Raw genomic sequence first — 20,385 nt, 5'->3', positions numbered from 1 at the left:
TCAGGTCTGTTTTCTTCCTCTACTTTCTACCCACTACAATCTCAGTGTCTCTCATTTGCTCCCTCTCTCTCTCTCTCTCTCTCTCTCTCTCTCTCTCTCTCTCTCTCTCTGTCTAACTAAACCATATCCCCAGTTAATCAGCCATGTCAGTGTGAGCAGGTCTCAGGTGCTCCTGAGCTGATTAACAGTGCAGGGCCTGTGCTCTGCCAGCTGACCACCTAAAGATATCCTGCCTAGTTTATCCACAGAGAGAGAGCTGAGCCTGCCTGTCTGTCTGCGATAGTGAATCACTGGAGCCAACCTCAGCCCAGTGAGGGACATACACACGCGGAGACACGCACAAACACATACACACACAGCACTGATCGGACCATCTCAAAGGGTCCCGTGCCTAATTTCACTCCTGTCCCATACAAGCCCTAACATGCAGGGATGCCTGTTTTGACTGACTAGGTTATAGTCGAATTGTGACAGTGTGTGTGTGTGTGTGTGTGTGTGTGTGTGTGTGTGTGTGTGTGTGTGTGTGTGTGTGTGTGTGTGTGTGTGTGTGTGTGCAGTCATGCCTGTTTTGACTGACTAGGCTATAGGGGGACTGTGACTGTGTGTTTGTGTGTGTGTGTGTGTAGTCATGCCTGTTTTGATTGACTAGGGCTATAGGCGTGCTGTACGGCCGTTGGCAGTTTCACATCGCTGTCACCCGAACCGTTCTGCCTTTATGCAACAAACAGGAAACGGTCGCGTGGCTGCTTTATTCGAGAGGGAGGGAGGAGATGACTGGCTTGGCTTGCACAAGGAATCTGATGCAAGCTGAAGCTCGTGTGAGATGAACTGTCTGTACATTGTTGGTGAACACTTAGTAATGTACACAAAGGAAATTAGATTACTTCCACAAAAGTCTGTGAGAGGTCAAAGTGGCTATACATTGTTCTCACTAAAATTATCTATATCTCCAGCACAGCTGAGCAGACGAGATAAAATACACACACCATTGTGAAGTTTTGGATTTTGACTTCTTTGGAGTTTATGCTTCTTCTAAGTTAGATATTGATACTTAAAGTCTTTCTAAACATATTTTCTGTGCTGCATTCTGTGGGGTTACCACATAAAGTACAGGTCATGTGTGTTCCATTTAAAGAATTTAGCCATTTCGTGCTCCACGCTAGATGCTGTTAAAGTTCATATGGGAATAAGTAAGTCAGTGAGTCTCTCGCACTCTTAAATATTTTAGATGACAATTTTACAGCAAATGACAGATGAGGGATGGGGTGAACCATTCAAAATCACCAAAGGTAAAACACAAGTAAAGATGCTGGCTCCACAGCATGACACTTTACCTATGGGGTTAACGCAAATAAAACTGTAAAGTATCATTAATACACTGGGAACTACATACACACAGTGTAAGCCTACAGCGAAATCTGATGTTTAATGTACTTCTGCTTCGACTTTAGTTTTCAGAGTGAGTCATCCTAAATACATTTTGTGGTCTCAATTCTTTCTACACAACTGAAATGATGCTTGGGCTGAGAAAGCAGTATTTGACATGCACAGAAAATAACTGATTGCCGTGAGAATAGCTGGGTTTGAAGAGGGGACAAAACACCCTTGCCATGGGGACAAATGGGAACAAATAGCCCTGTAGCCTCTCCCCTTTACCCCTGTACCCCGGGTATATGCCCACTCATCAGTTATGGTCACACCGTCCTTAATCAACCAGCGGGGAAACCATCCTAAATCAGTCAGAGCAGGGGAAATCGTCCTAAATACAAACATCCCCCATCCCTCTGCCTGCCTGCCTGCTTGCCTGCCTGCCTGCCTGCCTGCCTGCTTGCCTGCCTGCCTGCTTGCCTGCCTGCCTGCTTGCCTGCCTGCCTGCCTGGCTGGCTGGCCTATGGGGGCCATTTTGTGCTCCTGTGCCCTGAATGCCCACTGACTGATCAGACATGGGACACATCCTAAATACAAACACCCCCATCTTTCTGTTTCCCTGGTCCACTGGGGACATTTAACCCAGGGCGTCCCAGTGGTACAAACAAATATATAAATACCAATGTATAAATACAAACACCCCCATCTTTCTGTTTCCCTGGTCCACTGGGGACATTTAACCCAGGGCGTCCCAGTGGTACAAACAAATATATAAATACCAATGTATAAATACAAACACCCCCATCTTTCTGTTTCCCTGGTCCACTGGGGACATTTAACCCAGGGCGTCCCAGTGGTGGTGGCTATTTTGTCAGCCAATGCCTCGTCCTTCCACAACCCAGGGGACTAGACCGGAGCACCAAGGACGCGTCCTAACTAAACCCTCGGCTTGTGTCCCACATGGCACCCTATGCCCTAGGGGTTTGGTCAAAAGTAGTGCACTATTTAGAGAATAGGGTGCCATTTGGGACGCACGCTCAGGCTCAGTCCCAGTAGTTTTTCCCAGAAAGAATAATAGGATTGCGATCCATTAAGAGCAAACTGGGCATGAATAGCCCTGGATTAGTGGCGGAGGGACTAGTGACACTATGGACGCTATGCAGGCACTAGTACATACGCAGGCTTCACATGACAGATGGGACTCTACGGGGACTGGACTCTTCAGAAACAGCAGAGCTCTTCTTGGTACATGAGATGATTTAATAAGAGCAGAGCTGAGTAAATAAACGCATACAGTATATTCAACCTAATAGAACATGTTCTATATCTAATAGCTGGATATATTCATTGCCTAATAAATATATATAGCAAAATGTTAGAAATGTTATACAAATGTTAAATATTTACATATTGTATTATGTTACTTTTGTTTATTACATTGATATATTCCTATAATTAGAATTCCTATAATACTTCCTCATACCAAACATGTGGCATGAGGGCATCATATCCACAGCTCACTATGTACCTGATAACCTTGAGAGAGAGAGAGAGAGAGAGAGAGAGAGAGAGAGAGAGAGAGAGAGAGCGAGAGAGAGAGAGAGAGAGAGAGAGAGACCTACTCATTCACGCAATTTCTGAGGCTGGTAACTCTCTCTCTCTGCAGCAGAGGTAGGGCTAGCTTCTGTTTACCACCCCTACCTTGTCACAACACAACTGATTGGCTCAAACGCATTAATGCCAAAAGATGGCGTCGAAGAACATGGCTGACGTTTTACATTCTCCCAACCATTGTACACAATGTTGCTACTACTGTCTCTTATGACCAAAAATTACTTCTGGACATCAGAAAAGCAATTACTCACTGTGGACTGGAAGAAACTTTTTCCTTCAACGAGTCCGACGAGAAGGATATCCTGCTTGCACTGGAACAGGCCCAGATCCACGCTTTTTGCGTGAAGAAAAGATGCCAGAAAGGGTCCGCAAATCGGGCATCCTTTTGAGAATCCGGAGGCGAGCGAGTAAACTCCCACTGCCTTCGATTCTTCTTGCTAACGTGCAATCATTGGAAAATACAATCGATGACCTACGATTAAGATTATTCTACCAACGGGACATTAAAAACTGTAACATCTTATGTTTCACAGAGACATGGCTGAACGAAGATACGGACAATATAGAGCTAGCGGGATTTTCCAAGCACCGACAGAACAGAGACACTACCTCTGGTAAGACAAGGGGTGGGGTGTGTGTCTTTTTGTCAATAACAGCTGGTGAGCGATGTCTAATATTAAAGAAGTCTCGAGGTATTGCTCGCCAGAGGTAGAGTACCTTATGATAAGCTGTAGACCACATTATCTACCAAGAGAGTTCTCATCTGTATTATTCGTAGCCGTCTATTTACCACCACAAAACGAAGCTGGCACTAAGATCGCTCTCAACCAACTCTATAAGGCCATAAGCAAAGAAGAAAATGCTCACCCAGAAGTGGCGCTCCTAGTGGCAGGGGACTTTAATGCAGGCAAACTTAAATCAGTTTCTCAACATTTTTACCAGCATGTAACATGTGCAACCAGGGGAGAAAAAATCCTATACCACCTTTATTCCACACACAGAGATGCATACAAAGCTCTCCCCCGCCCTCCATTTGGCAAATCTGACCATAATTCTATCCTCCTGATTCCTGCTTACAAGCAAAAACTAAAGCAGGAAGTACCAGTGACTCGCTCAATACGGAAGCGGTCAGATGACGTGGATGCTACACTACAGGACTGTTTTGCTAGCACAGACTGTAATATGTTCCGGGATTCATCCAATGTCATTGAGGAATACACCACCTCAGTCATCGGCTTCATCAATAAGTGCATCGATGACGTCGTCCCCACAGTGACTGTACGTACATATCCCAACCAGAAGCCATGGATTACTGGCAACATCCGCATCGAGCTAAAGGCTAGAGCTGCCGCTTTCAAGGAGCGGGAGACTCATCCGGATGCTTATGAGAAATCCTGCTATGCCATCAGACGAACCATCAAACAAGCAAAGCGTCAATACAGGATTAAGATTGAATCCTACTACACCGGCTCTGACGTTCGTCGGATGTGGCAGGGCTTGAAAACTATTACGGACTACAAAGGGACACTCAGATGCGAAACCCAGTGACACGAGCCTACCAAACGAGCAAAATGCCTTTTCATGCTCGCTTCGAGGCAAGCAACACTTAAGTGTGCACGAGAGCACCAGCTATTCTGGATGACTGTGTGATAATGCTCTCGGTAGCCGATGTGAACAAAACCTTTAAACAGGTCAACATTCACAAAGCCGCTGGGCCAGACGGATTACCAGGACGTGTACTCAAAGCATGCACGGACCAACTGTCAAGTGTCTTCACTGACATTTTCAACCTCTCCCTGACCGAGTCTGTAATACCTAAATGTTTCAAGCAGACCACCATAGTCCCTGTGCCCAACGGAAGCTAAGGTAACCTGCCTAAATGATTATCTCAATCGCACTCCACACTGCCCTTTCTCACCTGGACAAAATCAACACTTATATGAGAATGCTGTTCATTGACTACAGCTCAGCGTTCAACACCATAGTGCCCACGAAGCTCATCACTAAGCTAAGGATTCTGGGACTAAACACCTCTCTCTGCAACTTGATCCTGGACTTCCTGATGGGCCGCCCCCAGGTGGTAAAAGTAGGCAACAACACGTCTGCCATGCTGATCCTTATCACTGGGGCCTCTCAGGGGTGTGTACTTAGTCCCATCCTGTATTCCCTATTCACCCACGACTGCGTGGCCAGGCATGACTCCAACACCATCATTAAGTTTGCTGACGACACAACAATTGTAGGCCTGATCACAGACAACGATGAGACGGCCTATAGGGAGGAGGTCAGAGAACTGGCAGTGCTGTGCCAGGACAACAACCTCTCCCTCAATGTGAGCAAGACAAAGGAGCTGATCGTAGACTACAGGCGGGCCCAACAGGCCCCCATTAACATCGACGGGGCTTTAGTGGAGCGGGTCGAGAGTTTCAAGTTCCTTGGTGTCCACATCACCAACGAACTATCATGGTCCAAACATACCAAGACAGTCGTGAAGAGGGCACGACAAAAACTTTTCCCCCTCAGGAGACTGAAATGATTTGGCGAGGTCGAGAGCATCCTGACCGGTTGCATCACCGCCTGGTATGGCAACTGCTTGGCATTTGACCATAAGGCGCTACAGAGGGTAGTGCGAACGGCCTAGTACAACACTGGGGCCAAGCTTCCTGCCATCCAGGACCTATATAATAGGCGGTGTCAGAGGAAATCCCATAGAATTGTCAGAGACTCGAGTCACCCAAGTTAGACTGTTTTCTCTGCTACCACATGGCAAGCGGTACCGGAGCGCCAAGTCTAGGACCAAAAGGCTACTCAACAGCTTCTACCCCCAAGCCATAAGATTGCTGAACAATTCATAAAATGACCACCGGACAATTTCAATTGACCCCCCACCCTTTTGTACACTGCTGCTACTCGCTGTATGTTTGTTACCTATGCATAGTCACTTTGCCCCCACCTACATGTACAGATTACCTCAACTAGCCTGTACCCCCGCACACTGACTCTGTACCGGTGCCCCCTGTATATGGCGTCGTTATTTCATTCTTATTGTGTTACTTTTTATTTGAGTCTACTTGGTAAATATTTTCTTCTTCTTGAATTGCACTGTTGGTTAAGGGCTTGTAAGTAAGCATTTCACGGTAAAGTCTACACTTGTTGTATTCGGCACATGTGACAAATAAAGTTTGATTTGATTTGAATTAACTTTTAACACGGCACACCTGTTAAGTAAAATACATTCCAGGTGACTACCTCATGAAGCTGGTTCAGAGAATGCCAAGACTGTGCAAAGTTGTGATCAAGGCAAAGGGTGGCTACTTTGAAGAATCTCAAATAAAAAAATATATTTAGATTTGTTTAACACTTCATAGTTTTGATGTCTTCACTATTATTTTACAATGTAGAAAATAGTAAAAATAAAGAAAAACCCTGGAATGAGTAGCTGTGTCCAAACTTTTTACTGCTACTGTATATATCTCAATCAATTCACAACTTCTGTGCATTTACTAATGACACAAAACTGGGAATTGTTCTGGGTGAGGAAGAAATCACAAATGTTCCTGCCAGATATGTATATGATTGCCATAGCCTGAGGGACATCCCATGAACATTAATTCCCTGAAGTATTTACATTGTATATAACTTACAAGTGATACACAGTGTAACCATCATCCATGTACATTTTGTTTTAAATTGAAAAAAAAATTCAGAATCATATTTGTATTGAATTAAATGTATCAACCAAATATTACACAATACAACAGCAGTAGTGTTGTACCTGTATACATGATTATTATAAACTGGATTTCATTATCCTCATTGCATTTACTGAAATGCTGTACCACTATATGGCTTTGGCAATATCTACAAATTGTATTTCAAGCCAATAAAGCAATGAGAGAGAGAGAGAGAGAGAGAGAGAGAGAAAATCACCATGATACTTTTTTCTCTCCTCTCCAATGTTTCCCGCTCCATCAGATCTGAGCTGCTGTACTGCAGCGCTTCGACACAATGAGTTAGAACTAATAATAGAGCAGAACAGAGCTCTTACATAACACAGAAACCCAGTGCATTGTGGGATGGATGGCGGGTAGCTGGCCAAATGACTTTTGCTCTTGCCGTGCCACAGGCAAACACACGCTGGGTATAGTACAGAGATGCTCAACAATTAGGTTAAGACTAATGTGATGCAGTGAAACATACTGTTCACAAAACAGTTGAAAGGACTACATTTTTGAATGGGATGTGTGTGTGAGAGAGAGGAGTTTGAGGATTGTGATCAGTCCTTGGCAACCAGTCCTGCTATTCTCCACACCAGTTCAATAGTTTTCATAATGAACCACTTTGGGTACAATTTCTTTGATGATACTATATGTAGATGTGAACCCCCTGAGAACAGCCAGAACAGCCCCTAAGTACAGTACTTGTTCCAATAATTGCTCTGGTATTTATTTATAAACTAGTGTGTGTTGTTGTTTCCTTCCTCTGTCCCCTAGCTCCTGGCTCAGTCCGGCTGTCATTGTCTCAGGGTGGCCGCAGTGGAGGCCGGAGTGAGGACAGATGGTCAAGAGGAACTAGACCCCACCGTGAAACTGTTTCTCCGGTAAAGTAAAGGTGCGTGGGCAGTAAAGGTGTGTGGGCAGGTGTGGCCCGCTTGGCCCGCTGACAGTATACAGGAATGCTACACATACCCATTATTAGTTCCTCTCCTCCGGCTAACCTAACCTTTCCTACGTCTTCCTTTCTCACATGCTGTATATTTATACACGTTCTGTTCACATAACACATGCTATCTAATATAATAATAATATTCACATACTCTTTAGCTGTCTATGCAGCTCTTGTTAAGCTGCTCCAAACTATGTTCTAATGCCATTCATAAACGACACTGATCATTTATGACACAGTTCTCATGGGAAAAACACGGATTGACCGTCAAACTCTTCAGATATGAGGGACACTTCTGAAAAGGTTCCTATTATCCCATAAGAAAGCCTGGCTCATTGAACCAGAAGTTCTAGACTGTTGTAAGTATGTGCCAGGAAGCAATAGCTCTTCCCACAATCCTCTCTGGCTGGGTAGTTTTATTATAGTTGTATCTATTTCTGTCATGGCAAACAACACAGGAGGGAAATGAAAAATGAACCCTTCTGTTTTAGCTGTGTGAGAGAGAGCAACAACAATAATCTGTATGGCAGAGCCCTGAAATAGCCCACTCTACGGCCATGGCCTGACTCAAACTAGGAGCTGTTCAGGGGGAGGGTGGGTGGAGATGACTCCTGCAGGGGAGAGGTTGTGGGAATCTGGCCAGGCTTTAACCTGCAATGGCATACCTTTTACGACACACACACAGAGAGAGAGAGAGAGAGAGAGAGAGAGAGAGAGAGAGAGAGAGAGAGAGAGAGAGAGACTGAAGAGATAGAGTTGAAGAGGAGGAGGAGGAGGGTGGTAACAAGGGTGCTTCCTGCCCCTGTCCCGGTCACTAAAGGACCCGTCAGCACCTCCTCTCAAGTGTTCCCCTCCTCTGACCATTATCCATTTCCTCCCCATCAACAGCAGTAAATAACCCCTGAGTTAATCTATAGACAGACAGTATTTTACACTCACCACTTTCCTTCCTTGCTCTGTAACTCGAGCTGGCTTGACTCTAGCTATCTCCTGTTCCCAGTTGTGTGACACTTCCATAGGGTGAACCTTCTAGTTGTAGGAGATTTGTAGGAGGAGAATCAGAAATTTGAGGTGTCAGTCTGGAGAATCAGGCCAGCAGGGTTTTCACTCTGTGGTAAACTGACTGATTGTATTATCTGTAGAGCACAGCTTAAAAAAGCATGATCTTATTGCTGCAGAGTAAACAAGTGTCGTCAACAATTAGTCATAAGCTGTACACACACACGTACATGCACACAGCTGTGTTTTCGGGAAATTTCAGGACTTTTTGGATTGTAAAATGCTATCACCATTAAAAATCCTATTTTCCCTAACCCCTAAACCTAAACCTAACCCTTAACCTAAACCAAACCTTTAAGCTTAAAATAGAATTTGAACAAATTCAGGACCTGACAAAACCCCTCTTTTCCAAAAAGGTTTTTGTTTTCCAACCTTTTCAGGACATTAAGGTGAAATGTTAGGACATTGGGGTCCTGATAATGTAGGAAAACAAGTACGCACACACACACACACACACACACACACACACACACACACACACACACACACACACACACACACACACACACACACACACACACACACACACACACACACACACACACACACACACACACACACTCCTTTCCCTCTGCCTCTCGAAGAGACGTCCTTCTCCGCCCTTCTCTGCATTCTGTTTCCCTGAAGTTAATTTAATAAAGGTTCAACTCTGTGGGATGAAGCTAGACTAAAGCACAACATTCCCTCACATGCACATGCACACACAAACACGCACACGCACACACACGCACTTGTGTGCACACACACGTAAACAAGAAAGACACACAAACACAGTGCTGCGGAGTAAATCACAATAACCATTCAATTGCATATGCCTAGAAAACATTCAAAATGCAAAAACTCGCCACCCACTCACACACATACTGACACAGACACTCACACACATACTGACACACAGACACTCACACACATACTGACACACAGACACTCGCACACATACTGACACACAGACACTCGCACACATACTGACACACAGACACTCATACACATACTGACACACAGACACTCACACACATACTGACACACAGACACTCACACACATACTGACACACAGACACTCACACACATACTGACACACATACTGACACACAGACACTCACACACATACTGACACACAGACACTCACACACATACTGACACACACACATACTGACACACAGACACTCGCACACATACTGACACACAGACACTCATACACATACTGACACACAGACACTCACACACATACTGACACACAGACACTCACACACATACTGACACACAGACACTCACACACATACTGACACACAGACACTCATACACATACTGACACACAGACACTCATACACATACTGACACACAGACACTCACACACAGACACTCACACACATACCTGACACACAGACACTCACACACATACTGACACACAGACACTCACACACATACTGACACACAGACACTCACACACATACTGACACACATACTGACACACAGACACTCACACAGACACTCACACACATACTGACACACACACATACTGACACACAGACACTCACACACATACTGACACACAGACACTCACACACATACTGACACACAGACACTCACACACATACTGACACACAGACACTCACACACATACTGACACACAGACACACACATACTGACACACAGACACTCACACACATACTGACACACAGACACTCACACACATACTGACACACAGACACTCACACACATACTGACACACAGACACTCACACACATACTGACACACAGACACTCACACACATACTGACACACAGACACTCACACACATACTGACACACAGACACTCACACACATACTGACACACAGACACTCACACACATACTGACACACAGACACTCACACACATACTGACACACAGACACTCACACACATCGACACCGCCTCACACACAGACACTCACACACATACTGACACACAGACACTCACACACATACTGACACACAGACACTCACACACATACTGATACACAGACACTCACACACATACTGACACACAGACACTCATGCAAAACAAAGAGTCACAAAACCCACAGTGCTGTGAGCGTAGTGCAAATAGCAAGCAAGGCAGATGGTTTAAAGGTAAGTCATGAGCTGACAGATTAAAAGCACTGTTAATCAGTGTGCCTGAGGCAAACAAACATTGCTTGACATTTGATGATATCGATTTTTCATTGACCTGAAAAGGGCCTGGAATGCCAGACTGTAATTAGGCTAGCAGTAGGAGCCATGACAGTTCACTGCTGCGGTGTTCAGGAGTCAGAAATGCAGATGGGGCAACACCAATGATAAGATGGCGTCACATTGAGTGTGTGAACTGGAGTGGTTAGCATCCCCGCCTTTTGTTTCATATGGATTGATTTGAGACTGGTTCAGAGACTTAGCTAGATCATTTTCACATTTCGAATTTCATAAATACTGACTCTACAACCGCAAAACACCTTAGCTAAATGTAGAGTTAGGTAATGAATACTTTCTCATTAAAAACCGTTAATATTAGCTACAGGTTTATAGTTTTTTGGTGACATTGACTCTTTTTTGACTGAGGATGAAAGAGGGTTCAGTGGACGATGGCACCTTTGTGACATTTTTTTATGTTAGGACAGGATATTGTAGCCAGACTTATTTTTATCTATCCCATGAGTGTTTGCGAGTTATCAGGCAGATCAGTGTAGACGGCTACCTGACGTGAGACAATGATGTTATGGAACTTCACAAGTCACAAAACAGACTATTTGAGAATGAAATGAAAGAATGAAATGTCTTCATGTCACAGTTAATTGGTCAATTACCAAAGTTATTGGCAAAACACTTTGACACCATAGTCCACAAGACAACAACAAAAGCTACTGTGCTCACAGCCAATATGACATTGCGTGAGATGCATTCATATATACTCTGTTTGTGTGTATGCATCTGAGAGGGGACAGCAGGGGACAGGGTTGTCACTCAGTAATCTCTTGAGAGAGAGAGAGAGAGAGAGAGAGAGAGGCTGGGGCGTTGGCGTTGGAGGGAGCGTGTTTAGGTGGTCAGGTGAGAGGGCCCGGGGGGGGAGGGTGACAACGTGAGGGCGTACTGTACAGTGTGTTACAGTACGGTAGTGCTGAAGGGCAGGTCATAGAGGATCAACTGTTGCTAAGGCAGCAAGCAGAGCCCAGTGAAGGCTGCCTGGAGGGCAGTTAAAGATTAATGATATGAGTCACACAGCTGGCAGCAGCCTCCTTGTTTGCTCCCTCTCGCTCTCTCTTTCTCTCTCCTATTCACTTACTCTTTCTCCCTTCTCTCTAGCTTCCTCTCTCTTCCTCTCTCTAGCTTTCTGTCTTTCCCACTCTCCACCCCTTTCTCATTTCTCTCTCTCTTTCTGCCTCTCTCTCTAGTTCAGTGGAGCCGGAGGGTCTCCATGGAAACAGGATTCAAACTAGTTCAGTCAGGAACGAGAAGCACAGATGCGGGGTGGTTAAGGAAGAGAGAGAAAGAGGATGGATGAAAGAGGAAGAGCGAGGAGGAAGAGTGAGAGTGTCACAGACAGGAAGTGATGTAACAAATAGAGGACAAAGAATCTGCCTTTTCACTGCAAGGAATCTGCCATCATCATCATCATCCTCACTGCCATCGTCGTCATCATCATCATCATCATCACTGCCATCGTCATCATCATCCTCACTGCCATTATTATCATCATCATCATCCTCATTGCCATCATCATCATCATCCTCACTGCCATCATCATCATCATCATCATCATCATCATCCTTAATACCGTCATCATCATCATCCTCTGCCATCGTCATCATCATCATCATAATCACTACCATCATCATCATCCTCACTGCCATCATCGTCATCATCATCACTGCCACTATCATCATCATCATCATCATCACTGCCATTATCATCATCATCATCCTTAATACCATCATCATCATCATCATCATCCTCTCTGCCATCGTCATCATCATCATAATCACTAACATCATCATCATCCTCACTACCATCATCGTCATCATCATCACTGCCACTATCATCATCATCATCATCACTGCCATTATCATCATCATCATCCTTAATACCATCATCATCATCATCATCATCCTCTCTGCCATCGTCATCATCATCATAATCACTAACATCATCATCATCCTCACTACCATCGTCCTCACTACCATATGTCTGTCTGCTTACACACAGAGCATGTTTTGGGACAGTAATAACGAGGCCAGAGAAGACTGTAGGCACAAGAGAAAGAGAGATGGACAGATAGAGGGGGTGCGGGGCAGTTAAATAGGGGGAGAGGGAGCTTCTGTTTCCCTCTCTCCTTCCCTCCTCTCCTCCCCCCTTTCCTCCCCTCTTTCCTTTCCTCTTCTCACCTCCTCTCCTCTTTCCTCCTCTCCCCTTCTCGCCTCTCTCTCCTCTTTCCTCCCCTCCTCTCTTTCCCTCCCCTCCCCTCCTCTCCTCTCCCCTTCCCTCCTTTCCCCTTCCCTCCTTTCCCCTCTTATCCTCTCAGCAGAGTGAAACAGAGCCGCTAGCCCAGCATCCAGCAGCCCAGCCTCTGAGGCAGTGTTCAGTGTTCTAGGTTAATTCATGGCATCCGAAAACAGCTGCTTGTCACCGACCTTGGCCAGTGGGCGCCAGGTCCTGCAAGCACAGCTTGTCCCCAATGTGTGTGTGTGTGTGTGTGTGTGTGTGTCAGCGGCTCAGCGCAGCTCGTCCCCAATGTCCTCTGGGACAGATGCTCATGGGGGTCACAACATCACATGGGTGGCGCAGCAGTCTAAGGCACTGCATCTCAGTGCAAGAGGCGTCACTACAGTCCCTGGTTCAAATCCAGGCTGTATTACATCCGGCCGTGATTGGGAGTTCCATAGGGCGGCACACAATTGGCCCAGCGTCGTCCAGGTTTGACCGGGGTAGGCCGTCATTGTATTTGTACATATCATTTGTTCTTAACTGACTTGCCTAGTTAAATAAAGGTTAAAAAGTAAATTAAAAAAGAGCTGACATTCTACTGGCTGGTGGGTGAAATTGTGACAGTATGAAACACTTACAAAATGACACTAGAACTGTTTAGTGATCCCTCCTAGTCTCTCACAAACAAGCTTCAACAGAAAGTGCAGGCTAACTCGTTCCATATGGCAAGCCTGGGCTACGGAGCAGAGGGAAGGGAATACAAGACTTCCTTAAGTGTGGAAATGACATAGTGTTTGGCATACAACTACGAGGCTTATGTGGTCAAGAAATGGCAGACCAATCAGACACAATGGATCCTTTGACACCCATTGAACCACATTACACTAAATCCTAATGGCTGAAATCAAGAACATTATATAGTGGTATATTGAAGAGGCAAGAACTGGTCCCACTTCCCACCTTAGGCCTTTTCCCACTACTGAGCCGAGCCAAGCCAAGCTGAACCAAACTGTACTGAGCTGGCCTAGTTATGCATCCACATTAGTTCCTGGAACTGTTCTGAAAAGGACACGGGAAAGATCAGGATAGTGTGAAAAGGGCACATCACACTGGTGTTGCTGAGGGCGAGTTTAGTTGACTCACCCTGAACACAGAATTTGAGCTCCTTTATATCAGTGACGGTACTGGCGGGCATCCTGTCCGGAACCTTCTTGCTCATGCGGCTGTAGTTCCTCCTCTTCTTGGTCTCGCCCCACAGGTTGGAGCCGCCATGCATGCTGGGTATGTTGAGGACGGCGATGCCTTCCAACGACGTGCTGCTGAGGTCCAGGATGATACCATCACACTGAGGGAGAAAGAGAGAGGGGAAGTGATGGAGGAGGGTAGAGTGAGGAAGAGAGGGGGAGGGAAGGAGAGAGAGAAAGAGAGGGAGAGATAGAGAGGTAGAAAGAGTGAAAGAGACAGAGGGGAGGGGAGATGAGAGAGAGAGATCATGAACAAATACTTGAGACAATGGCTGAGACAGAACTGTGGACCCTAGTAGATAGCCTTGAGTATCTTCAAGGAGGCTTCGCAGCGCTGCTACTTGCTAATTACAGGCGCAGCGGTCTAAGGCACTGCATCTCAGTGCTAGAGGCATCACTACAGACAACCAGGTTCGAATCCAGGCTGTATCACAACCGGCCGTGAATGGGAGTCCCATAGGGCGGCGCACAATTGGCCCAGCGTTGTTCGGGTTTGGCCGGTGTAGGCCTTCATTGTAAATAAGAATTTGATCTTAATTGACTTGCCTAGTTAAATTTTAAAAAACAGTGTCAAAAAGGGCTCCTCTTCAAAAGGTACTTAGAGATAATTGTCTTTTCTGCACATCCATTCAAGGCAAGAACTATAGAGATTACATCCTTGTGTTTTCATTGAAGCTATGCTAATGAATGGTGTCATGTGACAGTATGTTTCATGTGAACCACATACAGTATAAGGCTATCTGATACAGATTGAAAATCAAAGGGGCCTTCCATTGTGATGGAGAATAATAGAATATTGTTTATAACAGTATCCATGTGTGGATATTGGGAGGAGCAATGGTATACAATGAATCATTTTTACAGTAGCATCACAGTGCAAGTTTGTATCAATACATTACATAATGTTGCCTTTGAGCGTTCTACCAGACTGTGTCGAAATTCTAGAAGAAAACAACTTCTGATGTCACAGCTAGTGAATAACTAGAAAATGTACACATTCTGCACCATCAAAGGGATGTTGTTTGTCTCAGTTTATCCAAATGGTTGTACCAAAATAACTTGGTTACTTTGACATTGTCGGTCCAAGTATGCACTTTTCCATAAATTCCCTATCAACAAATGTGTTCAAATAAGCTAATGTAGAAACAGAAAAAGAAAACACATTCACAATATTCAGCGACCACCCTCGTTGAAGCAAATGATGTTTGAATGTACCTCAACCCACAAGTGCTGTCAGAGCAAAGAAATATTTAGGTTTGAGTGCCCATGAAAAACAGTTTCAGGAACACACACAGAATATGACTCACACATACTCTCACGCGTACGCACGCGCACGCGCACACACACACACACACACACACACACACACACACACACACACACACACACACACACACACACACACACACACACACACACACACACACACACACACACACACACACACACACACACACAAAAACACTGTCTAGTGCTTTCATTGTCAGTCTACTCTGTGAAGCTTTTAATAGCCCAGTTTAATTACATCTTGCAGGGCGATATAACTTCAGTGGTGAATCCTGCTACACCACATTTCACCACCCATCACTCTCTGCTTCAAGGCATTAAACCGGGGATTTGACTGCTTGGCAGACTGTCTGTCTGTCGGGTCTGTCTGTGTGTGTGTTACACTCTGAAAATAGTGGAGGCTCCTCAGTGAATTTCATAAAAATAAAAAGTGAAACATTAATAAAGGTATCCTTTTAGGATGCAACTATACTAAATATATTCACGTCACCAAATAATTGATTAAAACACACTGTTTTGGAATGAAGGTCTACAGTAGCCTCACAGCACTCTGTAGGGTAGCACCATGGTGTAGCCGGAGGACAGCTAGCTTCCGTCCTCCTCTGGGTACATTAACTTCAATACAAAACCTAGGAGGCTCATGGTTTTCACCCCCTTCCATAGACTTACGCAGTAATTATGACAACTTCCGGAGTATGTCCTCCAACCTATCAGAGCTCTTGCAGCATGAACTGACATGTTGCCCACCCAATCAAAAGATCAGAGAATGAATCTAATACTAAAAGTGTAAGCTACAGCTAGTTAGCACTGCAGTGCATAAAATGTGGTGAGTAGTTGACTCAAAGAGAGAGAAAGACAATAGTTGAACAGTTTTGAACAAATTAATTTATTCCAAAATTAAGGAGAAGCGAGAGAGAGAGAGGGAGCTAGCTATATTTGGTTGTATTGTTTTTGCCTACTCAAACACCTGGCTCAAACAGAGAGGGATGCTATGTTAGCTAGCAGGCTATCCAACACCGGAACTCTTCCAATTCAAGGTAGTCTTTTGATTTGTATTAATTTATTGCAACTGGGGCCCGCTGGTGTAATTGCTAAACTACTTTCTGACTGTACACTGTACTTGTGTTAGTTCTAGTAGATACAGTATGTCGACTATGACGAGACAACGATGTAGGCTGTGTGTAGTGGTTAGCGGTCATTATATGAACCTTTTTTCACCTGGTCACAGACAGCTAATGTGTTGTGCACTGAAGTCCACAAGCGAAGGAAAAAAGTGAGAGGAGAGCGTGTAGATAGTTGCGAGAAGGAATTCTATATATAATGAGCAAAGTGATCATGCTGTTTGTATGTGGCTGCTATGAAAGTGAACTGTGTTTGCGTGTGATCAGGGGTGTATAGATGCAGTGTGTAAGGCGGTATTGAATGTGTCACTGTCTGTCACCTTGATTACAAAACATTATATCGACCTGTATCTCGACCTACGTTGTAGCAACCTCCTGATGGGTACAGGGAAACTTTAGTATCATGTAGTAGCCTAAACCTATATGTTACATTGAGCTGGGTGAATGGAATATGAATGACAGTCATCCAATATGCTGCAATAGAAATAAGGCCATACTCACAAAAACAGTATCATCCTCCCTAATCTTAAACAGCACTGACCGCCACTGTTGTGTGTGTGTGTGCCTCATGCAATACAGAGTCAGTTACCTGACAGACTGGCTTAATGAAGCCGTCGCTGAGAGATAAGAATAGCTAACTACCTTCCCCATGGGATTAAAATAATTTGTTTTAATTTCACTTTGATGTCTTTTAAGATGTATTTTTCTGGTTTGCAGGTTAAAGTCTGTCATTTAAAAGAAAATTAAAACAACAGTGATGAACTGTTTAAACTTTGTCATCCCAAGATGTCCATAAGATGTGTTGATAAACAATTTAAATCACCAACTGATCTCCAGCCAAAGTGAAACTCTTGAGAGAGCGAGAGCGAGACGAGACAGAGAGACAGAGAGACAGAGAGAGCGAGAGAGAGAGAGAGAGAGAGAGATAGAGAGAGAGAGAGAGAGAATATAACATTTTGGTGCTGTCAAAAAAAACTCCAGCTAAAGGGAATACCGGTGACTCACCTCCACTTCGATACACTCGTTGAGTTTCTTGCACGTGGCAGAGATGGTCTCTGTGGTGCCAAACTCAAAGTACCACAACTTGTTCTTCATTCTGTCAATCAAACAGGAAGGAACAGGAAGAGAAAGAGAGGAAGTGTCATCAGGGGTACTACAGTTGCACTGGTTTTACTTTATTTCCATTATTCATTGATTCTTTGGCAGAATATGTCAACGCATAGGAAGCCTACGGTACATGGAATAAACTGTGTTTATTTTAAGCAAACTTAACATGTGTAAATATTTGTATGAACATAACAAGATTCAACAACTGAGACATAAACTTAACAAGTTCCACAAGTTCTGACTAACAGAAATGGAATAATGTGTCCCTGAAAATTTTTACATTTACATTTTAGTCATTTAGCAGACGCTCTTATCCAGAGCGACTTACAGTAGTGAATGCATACATTTCAATTCATTTCATACATTTTTTTTTCTTTTTTCGTACTGAACAAAGGGGGGGGGGGTCAAAATCAAAAGTAACAGTCAGTATCTGGTGTGGCGACCAGCTGCATTAAGTACTGCAGTGCATCTCCTCCTCATGGACTGCACCAGATTTGCCAGTTCTTGCTGTGAGATGTTACCCCACTCTTCCACCAAGGCAACTGCAAGTTCCTGGACATTTCTGGGGGGAATGGCACTAGCCCTCACCCTTCGATCCAACAGGTCCCAGACGTGCTCAATGGGATTGAGATCTGGGCTCTTCGCTGGCCATGGCAGAACACTGACATTCCTGTCTTGCAGGAAATCACGCACAGAACGAGCAGTATGGCTGGTGGCATTGTCATGCTGGAGGGTCATGTCAGGATGAGCCTGCAGGAAGGGTACCACATGAGGGAGGAGGATGTCTTCCCTGTAATGTACAGCATTGAGATTGCCTGCAATGACAACAAGCTCAGTCCGATGATGCTGGATAAGAGCGTCTGCTAAATGACTAAAATGTAAATGTAAAATGTATTAGGATATTGAATTTAATATTTGTAATTTGTAATGCACAAATTGTTGTTGCCATCCTGTACCTGTCCCGTAGGTGTGATGTTCGGATGTACCAATCCTGTGCAGATGTTGTTACACGTGGTCTGTCACTGCTAGGACAATCAGCTGTCCGTCCTGTCTCACTGTAGCACTGTTTTAGGCGTCTCACAGTACGGACATTGCAATTTATTGCCCTGGCCACATCTGCAGCCTCCTTGCAGCATGCCTAAGGCACATTTACGCAGATGTGCAGGGACCCTGGGTATCTTTCTTTTGGTGTTTTTCAGAGTCAGTAGAAAGGCCTCTTTAGTGTCCTAAGTTTTCATAATGGTGACCTTAATTGCCTACCGTCTGTAAGCTGTAAGTGTCTTAACGCCTGTTCCACGGGTGCATGTTCATTCATTGTTTATGGTTCATTGAACAAGCAAGGGAAACAGTGTTTAAACCCTTTACAATGAAGATCTGTGAAGTTATTTAGATTTTTACGAATTATCTTTGAAAGACAGGGTCCTGAAAAAGCGACGTTTCTTTTTTTGCTGAGTTTAGTTGTCCTCTACTATCCGAGTCCTGTCAGGGTAGGGAAATGAAACACAACAACTTTTGACAGTTTTCTGTCATGTTTGCACACAGGACACCTCCACACGGTCATTTTCGCTTCAGCCAAGGCTGGCATGACAACAATGACTTTGTCTGTGGAACAGCGACCAAGCCTACCATAAGATCATGTTTAATGACCCCACCACCACCCAAATTCAAAAACATACAACAACCTTTAACCCTACAAAGTTGAAGTTTATGTTTAGTTCTGCCCTGGAGTTTGGCTTGCCAGAGGTGACCTGTGTGGCATTTTTATTAATGTAGATGTATCACTTTTTCTGTGATTTACACTAGTAACAAAGATGCATACAGAGGTGATTTGCACATCCTAAACTTCAGAAAACCTGTACTGGGCAAAACACAGTGTAGATTAAGAAAGGGAAGCCCTGCACACTGTCCAATGCTTCTCCCTAGTGCTTTAGTCCTGCATCATGATACAACAAAGAGTCATGTAACAAAAGACAAAGGATTAATGCTTCTGACTGTCAACACAGCCTGGATTCGAGAGAGAGAGAGAGAGAGAGAGAGAGAGAGAGGGAGAGAGAGAGAGAGAGAGAGAGAGAGAGAGAGAGAGAGAGAAACTGAACAGAGAGGTAAGGAAATTAACTTAACTGCAATTACATTTAACTATAATGAATCATTTTGATTTCCTCCATTTTATGATCAAATTACAACATCCTAGTCCCCAGGGGAAAGAATTGCCTATCTAAATGGATCTGGATTGTAAAGACTTGGACTCTACTGTCCTACTGAGCCCTGCTATTTCATCTCTTCTACTGTACCTCCCCAGTCCTGGTGAAAGGTTGATGGGCTACACAAACAAACCTCAGTGAGACAGCTGTTAGGTGTGGGGAAGGAACATCACTGGCTGTGAAGAGAGATTCAAATCCCCAAGGGCAACATGAGCCAGTAGTGGGCGTGTGTGTGCTGTGTGTGTCTGTGTGTGCGCGTGCGAGACAGACAGACAGACAGACAGACA

At 44.5% G+C, this 20,385-nt stretch overlaps 1 protein-coding gene across 3 annotated transcripts in view; it reads right to left on the bottom strand.

The window, feature by feature from the left end:
* dgkg (diacylglycerol kinase, gamma) overlaps positions 1-20,385 on the bottom strand; it is a 165,625-nt gene that overhangs the window by 9,381 nt on the left and 135,859 nt on the right. For all 3 annotated transcript variants that reach the window (XM_082968996.1, XM_082968998.1, XM_082968997.1), the window contains 2 exons: positions 17,796-17,886; positions 14,282-14,483 (listed from right to left, as the gene is read on the bottom strand). In XM_082968996.1, the coding sequence (XP_082825122.1) occupies positions 14,282-14,483; positions 17,796-17,886 (293 nt within the window). The remainder of the gene's footprint in view (positions 1-14,281; positions 14,484-17,795; positions 17,887-20,385) is intronic.

Source organism: Salmo salar, chromosome 25 (assembly GCF_965601325.2).
Source record: "Salmo salar chromosome 25, fSalSal1, whole genome shotgun sequence".
Taxonomy (NCBI): domain Eukaryota; kingdom Metazoa; phylum Chordata; class Actinopteri; order Salmoniformes; family Salmonidae; genus Salmo; species Salmo salar.
This window is presented reverse-complemented; position numbering and strand designations above follow the sequence as displayed.